The following is a 12102-nucleotide window of genomic DNA, read 5'->3' on the forward strand; positions in this document are numbered from 1 at the left end:
GAGCGGCGGGCGAGCCAGCGTCACTGCCTGACCTCCACCTCCTGTCAGACCAGTGGTGGCATCAGATCCTCATAGGAGCACAAATCCCACTGCGAACTGCACACGCCAGGGCTGCAGGCTGTACACTCCTTACGAGAATCTAATGCCTCATGATCTGAAATGGAACGGTTTCCTCCTGAAACCACGCCCCCTACTCCACCATCCGTGGAAAAACTGTCTTCCACGAAACCAGCCCCTGGTGCCAAACAAGGATGGGGGCCACCGTCTCATTGAATCTACCTTATGGATTCATTCACGCTGAATTCACGGCCAGCAGCACCAGAGCTCACGCCTGAGTGGAGTTTCTCGAATTTTCTCTGAAAGGCACATCACAGCCTTCTTCCACTTAGGAACACCAGACAGAACGTCGGCACCACATTTAGGCGCCATGTTAAACCGTAAATTCGCCCACAGAAAGCACAACGATGTGGAAAATGGCATTAAGCACACGGCAGGAAAGGCGCTTGCTCGCAGTAAAAGGGCTGAGAGACGAGACAGAGCAGCACCTTGTCCCACCTCAGCTGGAAATGCACTCAGGTAACTCACCTTCGCTGCCACGCTACACACATCTGCTGGCACCTGACCATAAAAGTGTCGCGAGTTCTGATTTGAGGTTTCAAATACATTTTAGCAAGCAGGCAACTCCCCAGTACAGAATCCACAAATAATGAGGACTGAGTGCACGTGACACACAAACACAAGAGAGAACACCTCACGGCCAGGCAGCGCGCTTATTCCACCGTGCAGTTAATTTAACATTTGAAAATCAATGTATGCGACAGGCACGGTGGCTCACGCCTGTAATCCCAGCGCTTTGGGAGGCCGAGGCGGGTGCGTCACCTGAGGTCGGGAGCTTGAGACCAGCTTGGCTAACATGGTGAAACCCCATCTCTGCTAAAAATACAAAAATTAGCCAGGCGTGGTGGCGGGTGCCTGTAATTCCAGTTACTCGGGAGGCTGAGGCAGGAGAACTGCTTGAGCCCAGGAGGCACAGGTTGCAGTGAGCTGAGATTACACCACTGCACTCCAGCCTGGGCAACAGAGCAAGACTCCACCTCAAAAAAAAAAAAAGATTAACACTTGTCGGTTGCCAAAAAAATAAGTTTTAATCTTAAAACTTACACAGATATGTGGCCGGGCACAGTGGCTCATGCCTGTAATCCCAGCACTTTGGGAGGCTGAGGCAGGAGGATCACCTGAGGTCAGGAGTTCGAGAACAGCCTGACCAACATGGAGAAACCCCGTCTCTGCTAAAAATACAAAATTAGACAAGTGTGGTGGTGCATGCCTGTAATCCCAGCTACTCAGGAGACTGAGGCAGGAGAATCGCTTAAACCTGGGAGATGGAGGTTGCAGTGGGCTCAGATCGCACCATTGCATTCCAGCCGGGGTAACAAGAGCAAAACTCCGCCTCAAAAAAAATAAATAAGTAACTGATATAGATATGCAACGAAAACTTACAAAGTTGGAAGACCTGCACCACCTCGGACTTCCCTGTAAACCTGTAATAACTGAGACGATGGTGATGACTCGGGGTGAGACAAGAAACACCTACAGGCACCTTATCACAAACGCATCGCTGCAACTCAGTGGGGGAGAGAATGGGCTTTTGTTGTTTTTATTTTTGAGACGGAGTCTTCCTCTGTCGCTCAAGCTGGAGTTCAGTGGTGTGATCTCAGTTCACTGCAACCTCCGCCTCCCAGGTTCAAGCGATTCTCCTGCCTCAGCTTCCCAAGTAGCTGGGATTACAGGTGGGCGTCATCACTCCCGGCTAATTTTTGTATTTTTAGTAGAGACAAGGTTTTGCCATGTTGGCCAGGCTGGTTTCAAACTCCTGACCTCGGGTGATCCACACGCCTCAGCCTCCGAAAGTGCTGGGATTACAGGCGTGAGCCCCCGTGCCCAGCCATGGTCTTTTCAATATACGGTGCTAAAGCAACCGCACAGCCACATGGAAAAAAATACCTAACCCTAACCCATACTTCACACCACCTCACGCCACACGCCAAAATTTATTTACTTTTTATTTTTCTGAGACAGTCTCGCTCTGTGGCCCAGGCTGGAGTGCAGTGGTGCAATCTCAGTTCACTGCAACCACTGCCTTGCGGTTCAAGAAATTCTCCTACCTCAGTCTCCCAGTGGGATTACAGGCGCCCGCCACTATGCCCGGCTAATTTTTGTATTTTCAGTAGAGACAGGGTTTCACCATGTTGGCCAGGCTGGTCTCAATCTCCTGACCTCAAGTAATCTTCCTGCCTTGGCCCCCCGAAGTGCTGGAATTACACGTGTGAGCCACCCACCCGGCCACCATGCACCAAAATTTAAACTAAGTTGGATTACAGCTTTAAATGTGAAAGGAAAAACAATAAATCTTCTAGAAGGAAGCATGGAAGAATATCGTTGAGAGCCTGAGGGTAAGCAAACACTCCTCAAATAGAACACAAACACATTATTATTCAAATAAAGATTGGTAAGTTGGACTATATTAAAATTAAAGACATCACTGAGAGTCAATGGGCAAGCCCCAAGCCGGAGGACACAGGAGCAGAGCCCACCAAGACCGGCTTCCAGAACATGTGAACGACTACAAACCCGAAAGAGAAAGACACCAAAACAGGGGGAAGCTTTGAGCACGCAAAGAGAGAACATTCAAACGGCCAGGACACCGGCGGGAAATGCCAATTAAAGCCACAACGGAACAAGAGTCCGTATCCACCAGGAGGGTAAAACTCAGGCAAATTCACCCTCGGCGGCAAACACCGAGAATGTGGAGCAACCCCCACAAATCACCAGTGAGAAACTCAAGCGTGGCCCTAAGCACACGTCCACCACGCCACTCCCCACTGTCCATCAACCACCGACCCCCACAAATCACCAGTGAGAAACTCAAGCAGTGCGCGTGGCCCTAAGCACACGTCCACCACGCCACTCCCCACTGTCCATCAAGTATCAAGTGCCTATGTCCACTAACAACCCACACGAGGGCGTTCACAGCCCACAGCTGAATCAACGGCGACCACAGCCCACGGCAGAAAGCGTGGGTAAATGTGGTATCCAAACCAAGGACCAGGATGCCACACACAAGACACACACAACCAGGACATCCAAACCAAGGACCAGGATGCAATACACAAGACACAACCATGCAGACTCAAATGACAGACATCATCACAACGCAACACACAAGACACACACAACCACGGCATCCAAACCAAGGACCACAGGGCAATACACAAGACACACACGACCACGTAGACGACTCGAATGACACAGGCGTTATACCGAGGGGGAGGGGCCAGCTGGCATCCCACGGGATGAAGAAGTTCTGGCTGCTCCGGACAGGGCACCCTCATGGCGGGGTGAGTCAGAGTGGGGAAAGGGCCCTGATGACAGACTCCAAGGCCAGGGACTCTGGGTGAGGGTCCCATGTGTCCCCTCTGACCCTGCCTTCTGGATGTCCCAGCAGCTTGGCTGCGCCTTCCTGGCTCCATCCTCTTCTCACACAGGGCACCTCCCACCAGCCCCAGGAGGATGGCTTCTCTTTTGGGAGGGTCCCTGTCTCCCTGGACTCGGCACTCCTACTGCACCTGCCTATCCCTTCCCACCGCCAGTCTCAACCACTGAATCACCCGGGAGAAGGTTCCTGAGCTAGGAGCGCTGGCCCAGGGCCTGCGAGGGCTCCAGGGCAAGACAAACGAGACCCAAGTCAATGGGCACGTGACTCCATGCCTTGAAGGGGCAAGAGAGGCTCAGTTCTGAACTCTAGTGGGAAAGAGACAAAGATCAGGTCCAGGAAAGGGAGTGCCCTGAAGAGGAGCGGAGAAGGCAGGGGCGCACCGCAACACCCGGCAGGTCTCACTGGAGAACTGTCTAACCTGGCACAGAGCCATCGAACGCTGCCGCCCTGGCTGGGGGGAGACGGCCGGAGTCAAGGGCGGGGCAGGGCTGGGTCAGGGGCATGATGGGCTGCTGAGGGTCTGGCTGCGCAGGGTGACGGAAGCAGACTCTGAGGGAGGGACCGAGCTGGGCAGGGGCAGGCAGCGACAGGCCCACTGCAGCCAAGAGAGCGTCCCACCTCCTCCAACCACAGGCTCAGCTGCCCCAGTGAGCGACGCAGGCAGGGACCTGACAAGACTGTTCGAGGGTCCGACGTCCAGCCAGGCCACTCCCCAGCAGAAGTGGGTTTCGCCTCCTCTCCCCAGGCCCTACTTACTCTTCTCACAGTGCCGGTTCAAGTGCAGGTTGCTGAGGTCAGCTTGGAACTGAGGTCCCACCATGATCTCCTACAAAGCAAGGGCCTGGGAATCAGGACACTGAGGAGCACGCAAGCCGGGCGGGAGGCTGGCTGCAGCGTGCTGTGGCGGGCTCAGGTGGAGGAGCCGCTGCCCAGACCCCAGACCCATCTGTGCAGTCTACCTGCTGATGCCCAGTTCTGGGGTCTGAGGGTGGGAGGCAGAGGCCTGGGTATGTGAGGGGGCTGTGTCCTGACGCCCGGCCTGGCAGAGACCCAGACAGGATGTCGGAGGACAAACACTCTGGGTCAGCAGCAGGGACCCAGGCTCCAGTCCAAAGCACCTGGGGCCGGTCCCAGCCCACCCTGAGTTTGAGCAGCACGTCCTCTGAGAAGAGGCACAAACCCAGGGAGAGGGCTCAGCAGGACCCAGCTTCGGTTACTGTGGCCAGGACGGCAGGCTGGGGAGACGGCAGAGCCACGGCCAGGATGCCAGGCTGGGGACACCGCAGAGCCACGGCCGGGATGCCAGGCTGGGGACACGGCAGAGCCACGCACCTTCTTACAGTTGTTGGCAGGAAGAGAGCCACGCACGGTCTTACAGGTGGCAGCAGGAAGAGAGTCCTCCTCGGTGTCGGAGGAGGCAGAAGAGCCAGGCTCTTTGTCTTCATCAGCCAGGAAATGAGCTTTGGGAAAACAGAGGCAGGTCCCCCAGGGTCCTGCAGCCCGTACAACCCCTCCTCTGGGCAAAGACCCTCCACTCCCACTCTCCATCCACCTGATCCCCAGGCCGTGACCCTCTCCCTGGCCAGACGCTGGGTACACAGATGGGCCCAGGACCCACGACCCAGGATGCACCTTTGAAGAAAGAGGCCTTCCCTTCTAGGCGGCTGCTGCACCGCTGGGCCCCGAGCCCTCAGTTCCCAGGAAAGCCAGCACAGAGGCTTGTGAGGGAGGATGGTCCTGGGGATGCTGTCCCTGGATCTGCTAGGGGAACCAACATGTTCCCTGCTTGTTTAAACCGAATCGCTCTGAGAGTCCAGGCTCACTGGCCAGCGCAGGGGAGAACAAAGCACCCCACGGCTGGGATGCCAGGCTGGGGACACCGCAGAGCCACGGCCGGGATGCCAGGTTGGAGACAGGGCAGAGCCACGCACCTTCTTACATTTGTTGGCAGGAAGAGAGTCCTCCTCGGTGTCGGAGGAGGCAGAAGAGCCAGGCTCTTTGTCTTCATCAGCCAGGAAATGAGCTTTGGGAAAACAGAGGCAGGTCCCCCAGGGTCCTGCAGCCCGTACAACCCCTCCTCTGGGCAAAGACCCTCCACTCCCACTCTCCATCCACCTGATCCCCAGGCCGTGACCCTCTCCCTGGCCAGACGCTGGGTACACAGATGGGCCCAGGACCCACGACCCAGGATGCACCTTTGAAGAAAGAGGCCTTCCCTTCTAGGCGGCTGCTGCACCGCTGGGCCCCGAGCCCTCAGTTCCCAGGAAAGCCAGCACAGAGGCTTGTGAGGGAGGATGGTCCTGGGGATGCTGTCCCTGGATCTGCTAGGGGAACCAACATGTTCCCTGCTTGTTTAAACCGAATCGCTCTGAGAGTCCAGGCTCACTGGCCAGCGCAGGGGAGAACAAAGCACCCCCAGGGCTGCTGACACTTCCCACCAGGCAGATGCCCTCAACTGTGATGAGCTCTTGGCCTGTGTCAGCCCAAGGACCCTTCATCAAGCATCACGACTGCCTGGCAGCGGGCCTGGCTGCGGTGGAGGATGGGGACAGAGCCACCTACATCCACTCCGGTTAGGGAAGAGGTCGGAGGCCTCGTGGGAGGTCACGGACGGGGTGAGGTCGTCAGCAGATGACTGTGTCTCTTCCTCTTCTTCCCCTGAAAGCAAATCCTTTGCTATTTGTTCCTTTAAAAAAAAAAAAAAAAAAAGTAAAGAACATTTTACAGTTTAACAATCTCGCAATATCACTAATGATAACAACAATAAAGACACTGGGAGGGCCCTGAGGCTCACGTGGGGCCGCTATTCCCATTCTGCAGATAAGGAAACGGAGGTGGAGACGCCACCGAGGGTGCACAGCATCGGGGGAGCAGGGATGAGATGGGGACACGTGGGAGCCCACACCCCGTCACCAGAGCTGGAGACAGTGACAGCTGCCACGGGGCACGTGCCCAGAGTGCGTGGCTCTTTCTCTGCCTGTGCATTTGGTTTTAACCTTCTGCAATGCAGCCCTCCCCCGCTCCCAACACCCAACTCTCAACCTGTGACCTCTGGGTATGCAATGGCAGAAAGACTAGTCCTGGGGAGGCCCCGATGTGCCCCTCCACCCACCCAAGCCAGAATGACTTGTGGCCCAGGGTTAAGGCTAGGGTCCAGCCCCATGCCCGTGGCCATTCCAACCCCCGGGGCAGTGGTCACAGGTAGCTACATTCTACTTGTTCTGGGGGCCTTTGTGCCTCTTCTCACTGAACACCCCCTTGCAGAGAGGCAGCCCCAGACCCTCCCACCTTCTGCTGGGGGCCAGTTCCAGGAAGGGCGCTCACTCACCTTGTCCAGGGTCATGTCCGGGAGGTCAGGGGCCACGTCACCACCCTCACTCTCCCGGTCTGAAATGGGGTCTGATGCCTCGTAGCCATAGAGTGCAAGCAGCTCATCGAAGGGCATGTCGTTGCTCTGAGTTGGGGAAGGGAACAGGGCCCCATCAGGAGGGACTGCTCTGGGGGTTCTTGTCCCCGTCCTCTCGCCTGAGCCTCGTTGGCCACAACCAGGGCCACTCTGTCACACCCACAGCAACTCCCCGCATGGCAGCACTCTCCAGCCAGACCTCAGGCCCAGTCTTTCATCCAAGAGCTCCCTCACAATCCCTCAGAGAGGCACCAGAGCCTAGGGGTCACCGGCCAGGGAAGAGGGCACCACCCTGCCCACAATGCCTCCTTGCACAGGGTGAATTACAGGAATACAAGGATGGTGCGACATCTGGCAATTTACTATTGTAATGCCACATCAATATATCAAAGGTGAAAAAAGGTATCTGAAAAAGGCATTTGGTAAAATCCGACATCTATTCCTGATTTAAAAAAAAAAAAAAACAAAAGAACCCTCAGAAAACTACACAAATGAGCCGGACACAGTGGCTCACACCCGTAATCCCAGTATTTTGGGACGCCAAGGCAGGCGGATCACTTAAGGCCAGGAGTTCGAGACCAGCCTGGGCAACATGGCAAAACCGTCTCTACTAAAAATACAAAAATCAGCTGTGCTTGGTGACGCCCGCCTGTAGTCTCAGCTACTCGGGAGGCTGAAGCATGAGAATCACTTGTACTCGGGAGATGGAGGGTGTAGTGAGCCAAGATCATGCCACTGCACTCCAGCCTGGGTGGCAAAGTGAGAATCTGTCTCAAAATAAAAAATAAAAAAGAAGAAACACCGTTGTGATGCTCTAAGCCAACGCAACATGACAAGAAGTAGCAATAAGGTGTGTAATTCCTGGGAAGGAAGAGATACGAACTATCATTCTCTCCACCGTTGCTTTCAAATCCTTCTGTCCTCCCTTGTGTGAGCCTCTACTCCAGAGGCTAGTCCTGCCGGCTCAGACTCTACCCTGACCCCTGTGGGTCACACTTTCAGCTTCCAACTTCCTGAACACTCCCTCTCATTCTCTCAAGATGTCAGCACGGGCCTCCCCTCCACCCCAGCTCCTGCCCAAACTCATCCTGCGGGCTTCAAGTTCACACAGAAATCTCCCAGACTAGCTGGGCGCGGTGGCTCACACCTGTAATCCCAGCACTTAGGGAGGCCGAGGCAGACAGACCACAAGCTGAGGAGATTGAGACAATCCTGACTAACACGGCGAAACCCTATCTCTACTAAAAATACAAAAAATTAGCCGGGCGAGGTGGCAGGCACCTGTAGTCCCAGTAACTCAGGAGGCGGAGGCAGGAGAATGGCGTGAACCCGGGAGGCGGAGCTTGCAGTGAGCCGAGATCGCGCCACTGCACTCCAGCCTGGGCGACAGAGCGAGACTCCGTTTCAAAAAAAAAAAGAAAAAAAAGAAAAGAAAAGAAAGAAACTTCCCAGCCTAGTCCCAGCCCTTCCCCAGGTGGAACATCTGTACCGAGTCCCCCTTTTGTTCTCGCAGGACCCCGTGGACAGAACAGATTCTGTATGCCCATCACCTTCAGGATTACGCAGGCGGGAAGGCTGACGCACTGGTCCAGAGGCCCTTGGGTTGCCTGGACCTCTCCAGAGTAGCCCGAGGTGAAGCCCCTTTCCTAAGAACACTCAGCCGTGATTTCTGTTTTTGGCTTCATCGATGCCTGCACTGATGGTGCAGCATCGGCAGCCGGCAAGAGCCCAGGGCTCTGCGGAAGCCACGGCTGGTGCACCCCTGCTGTCACTGCTGTCACATTCCTCACAGACCAAAAGCAAACACCCCAGCTTCACTTCAGAAGATGCTGGATGCTGGATGGACAGCCGGGCGCGGTGGCTCAAGCCTGTAATCCCAGCACTTTGGGAGGCCGAGGCAGGTGGATCACAAGATCAGGAGTTTGAGACCAGCCTGGCCAACATGGAGAAACCCTGTCTCTACCAAAAATACAAAAATTAGCCAGGCGCGGTGGTGGGTTCCCATAATCCCAGCTACTCAGGAGGCTGAGGGAGAAGAATCACTTGAACCTTGGGAGCAGAGTTTGCAGTGAGCCGAGATCGCGCCACTGCCAGCCTTGGTGACGAGAGCAAGACTCCATCTCAAAAAACAATAAAAGAAGGTGCTGGACAAAATGAGCATTTTGTTAAGTCTCATCCTGCGCAGATGTTTCCATGTGCTGTGAGGGCGTGGGAAGCATGCAGCATGCACCTGCTGCATACCAAAGCGAGGTGGTTCCTTCAAGGAACCACATGCATGGAACGAGTGATGAGGCGAAGAGGCTGTTCCTGGTCGTTTCACCTCAAAGAATGCTGGCCAACTACAGTCGCTTAGACAGGCACCTGGCAGGCGCTGCCTTGTATGCAAGCCAGGGGGCTGTTACTTCAAAGGAAACAGCTGACCGTAACTGCCGCAGGTAAAACTCAAGATTTTGAAAACCTTAGGTTTGACAACATGAACTTGCCAACTTTCCAATATTTAAAAAACTTGTGATAAGGCTGGTGGTGGTATTAACTGTTACGGTCAACCTTAACCCCCAACATGACTATATAGGGCCTTTACAGAGGTAATTAAGGTTTGACGAGGCCATGAGGGTAGGGCCCTGATCCAACAGGATTAGTGTCCTTTTAACAAAAACACCAGAGGGCTCCCTCTTGTTCTCTGTCCACCCTGCGAGGACACAGCGAGCCAGTGAGAGCGCCAGCACCGGAACCCACTCAGCTGGACCCCAGTCATGGACTTTTCTGCCCCTTGAATGATGAGGTTCACTGATACGGTCTCAGATTCCACAACTACTCTCTATAAAACTCCCACTTGATGAGTTTGGCTGTAGCATCAAGGAAGAATACCCACAATTATCTGAAAAGCTGTTAAATACTTACTTTTTTCAACAACAGATCTGAGGCTATGTTTGTACTTCAACCATAAGAGCCTATCACAAGAGATTAATGTCTCCCTTAAAAGACAGAAACTGGCCGGACATGGCTCCTGCCTGTATTCCAAGCATTTTGGGGAGGCTGAGGTGGCAGGATCACTTTGAGGTCAGGAGTTCGAGACCAGCCTGGCCAACATGGTAAAACCTCATCTCTACTAAAACTACAAGTTACCCAGGCATGGTGGTGGGCGCCTGTAGTCCCAGCTACTCGGGAGGCTGAGGCAGGAGAATCACTTGAACCCGGGAGGTAGAGGTTGCAGTGAGCCGAGATGGCGCCACTGCACTCCAGTCTGGGCAACAGAGCTAGACTCTGTCTCAAATAAAAGAAAAAGACAGAAACTGGGTCAGGTACAGTGGCTCACACCTATAGGGAGAAAAACTGCTTGAGACCAAGAGTTCAAGACCAGCCCTAGCAACATAGCAAGAACTCTACAAAAAAAATAAAAAAGTTGGTGAGGCATGGTGGCGTGCGACTATAGTCCCAGCTACTCAGGAGGCTGAGGCAGGAGGATCCCTTGAGCCCAGGAGTTCGAGGCTGCCGTAAACTATGATTGCATCACTGCACTCCAACCTAGGCAACAGAGTGAGAGCCTGTCTCAAAAAAAGTAAGTTTTTTAAAGACAGAAGCTTGGCCAGGCGCGGTGGTTCACGTCTGTGATTCAGCACTTTGGGAGGCCGAGGTGGGCAGATCACGAGGTCAAGAGTTTGGGACCAGCCTGGCCAACATGGTGAAACCCCATCTCTACTAAAAATACAAAAATTTGCCGAGCGTGGTGGCGGGCACCTGTGGTCCCAGCCACTCGGGAGGCTGAGGCAGGAGAATCACTTGAGCCCAGGAGGCGGAGCATGCAGTGAGCCGAGATCGCACCAACTACACTCCAGCCTGCGAAACAGAGCGAGACCCCAACTCATAAAAAAAAGACAGAGTTGGATTTTCACATTGGCTTCTCCGGTCAAAGACATTTGGAAAACTAAAAATTAATTCTTCTCACTAATTTTTTTCTTTTGGTACAGAATTTTTTTTTTCATTTTCATAAAAATATTTATATTAACATGTAACTGATTTATTCATGTCACTTTAAAATGAGTTACTGAGTAAGTATTTTTACATGTCAATTTTTTTTTTTTTTTGAGACAGAGTCTTGCTCTGTCCCCCAGGCTGGAAGTGCAATGGCCCGATCTCGGCTCACTGCCACCTCTGCCTCCCAGGTTCAAGTGATTCTCCTGCCTCAGCCCCTCGAGTAGCTGGGATTACAGGCGCCCGCCACCACGGCCACCTAATTTTTGTATTTTTAGTAGAGACGGGCTTTCACCACGTTGGTCAGGCTGGTCTTGTACTCCTGACCTCAGGTGATCCACCCGCCTCGGCCTCCCAAAGTGCTGGGATTACAGGCATGAGCCACTGCACCTGGCCTGTTATTTATTTATTTTTTTGGGGACAAGGTCTTGCTATGTTGCCCAGGCTGGCCTCAAACTCCTAGGCTCAAGAGATCCACCCAAACTGCTAGGATTACAGGTGTGAGATACCACGCCCGAAAATTTTTGTATTTTTACTAGAGACAGGGTTTCACTATGTTGGCCAGGCTAGGCTCAAACGCCTGACCTGGTGATTTGTCCACCTCGGCCTCCCAAAGTGATGGGATTACAGGCGTGAGCCACCAGGTCCAGCCAATTTATGTCAGTTTTAACTTTTCATATAATAAAAAAGTAATAGATAAAGCACATTAACAAAGCCCCTCGAAGCTCTCAATTTTTTTTTTTTTTTTGAGACAGGATCTCACTCTGTCACCCAGGCTGATGTGCAATGGCGTGATCTCAGCTCAATGCAACCTCCACCTCCCAGGTTCACGTGATTCTCCTGCCTCAGCCTCCCGAGTATCCAGGACTACAGACGTGCACCACCACGCCTGGCTAATTTTGTATTCTTCTTTTTTTTTTTTTTTGAGACAGAGTCTTGCTGTGTCGCCCAGGCTGGAGTGCAGTGGCGTGTGATCTCAGCTCACTGCAAGCTCTGCCTCCTGGGGTTCACGTCATTCTCCCGCCTCAGCCTCCCGAGTAGCTGGGAATACAGGTACCCACCACCACGCCCAGCTAATTTTGTTTTCGGATTTTTAGTAGAGACGGGGTTTCACCATGTTAGCCAGGATGGTCTCTATCTCCTGACCTCGTGATCTGCCCACCTCGACCTCCCAAAGTGCTGGAATTACAGGCGTGAGCCACTGTGTTCAGCCTAGTTTTTTTTTTTT

At 53.6% G+C, this 12102-nt stretch overlaps 1 protein-coding gene across 1 annotated transcript in view; it reads right to left on the reverse strand.

The window, feature by feature from the left end:
* Positions 1 to 12102, reverse strand: part of MIER2 (mesoderm induction early response 1, family member 2) — a 38036-nt gene that overhangs the window by 23325 nt on the left and 2609 nt on the right. The window contains exons 4-7 of the mRNA XM_011993045.1: positions 6825 to 6950; positions 6059 to 6182; positions 5428 to 5519; positions 4253 to 4322 (exon numbers count right to left, since the gene is read on the reverse strand). Of these exons, the coding sequence (XP_011848435.1) occupies positions 4253 to 4322; positions 5428 to 5519; positions 6059 to 6182; positions 6825 to 6950 (412 nt within the window). The remainder of the gene's footprint in view (positions 1 to 4252; positions 4323 to 5427; positions 5520 to 6058; positions 6183 to 6824; positions 6951 to 12102) is intronic.

The sequence above is a fragment of the Mandrillus leucophaeus genome, unplaced genomic scaffold, assembly GCF_000951045.1.
Source record: "Mandrillus leucophaeus isolate KB7577 unplaced genomic scaffold, Mleu.le_1.0 Scaffold423, whole genome shotgun sequence".
Taxonomy (NCBI): Eukaryota; Metazoa; Chordata; class Mammalia; order Primates; family Cercopithecidae; genus Mandrillus; species Mandrillus leucophaeus.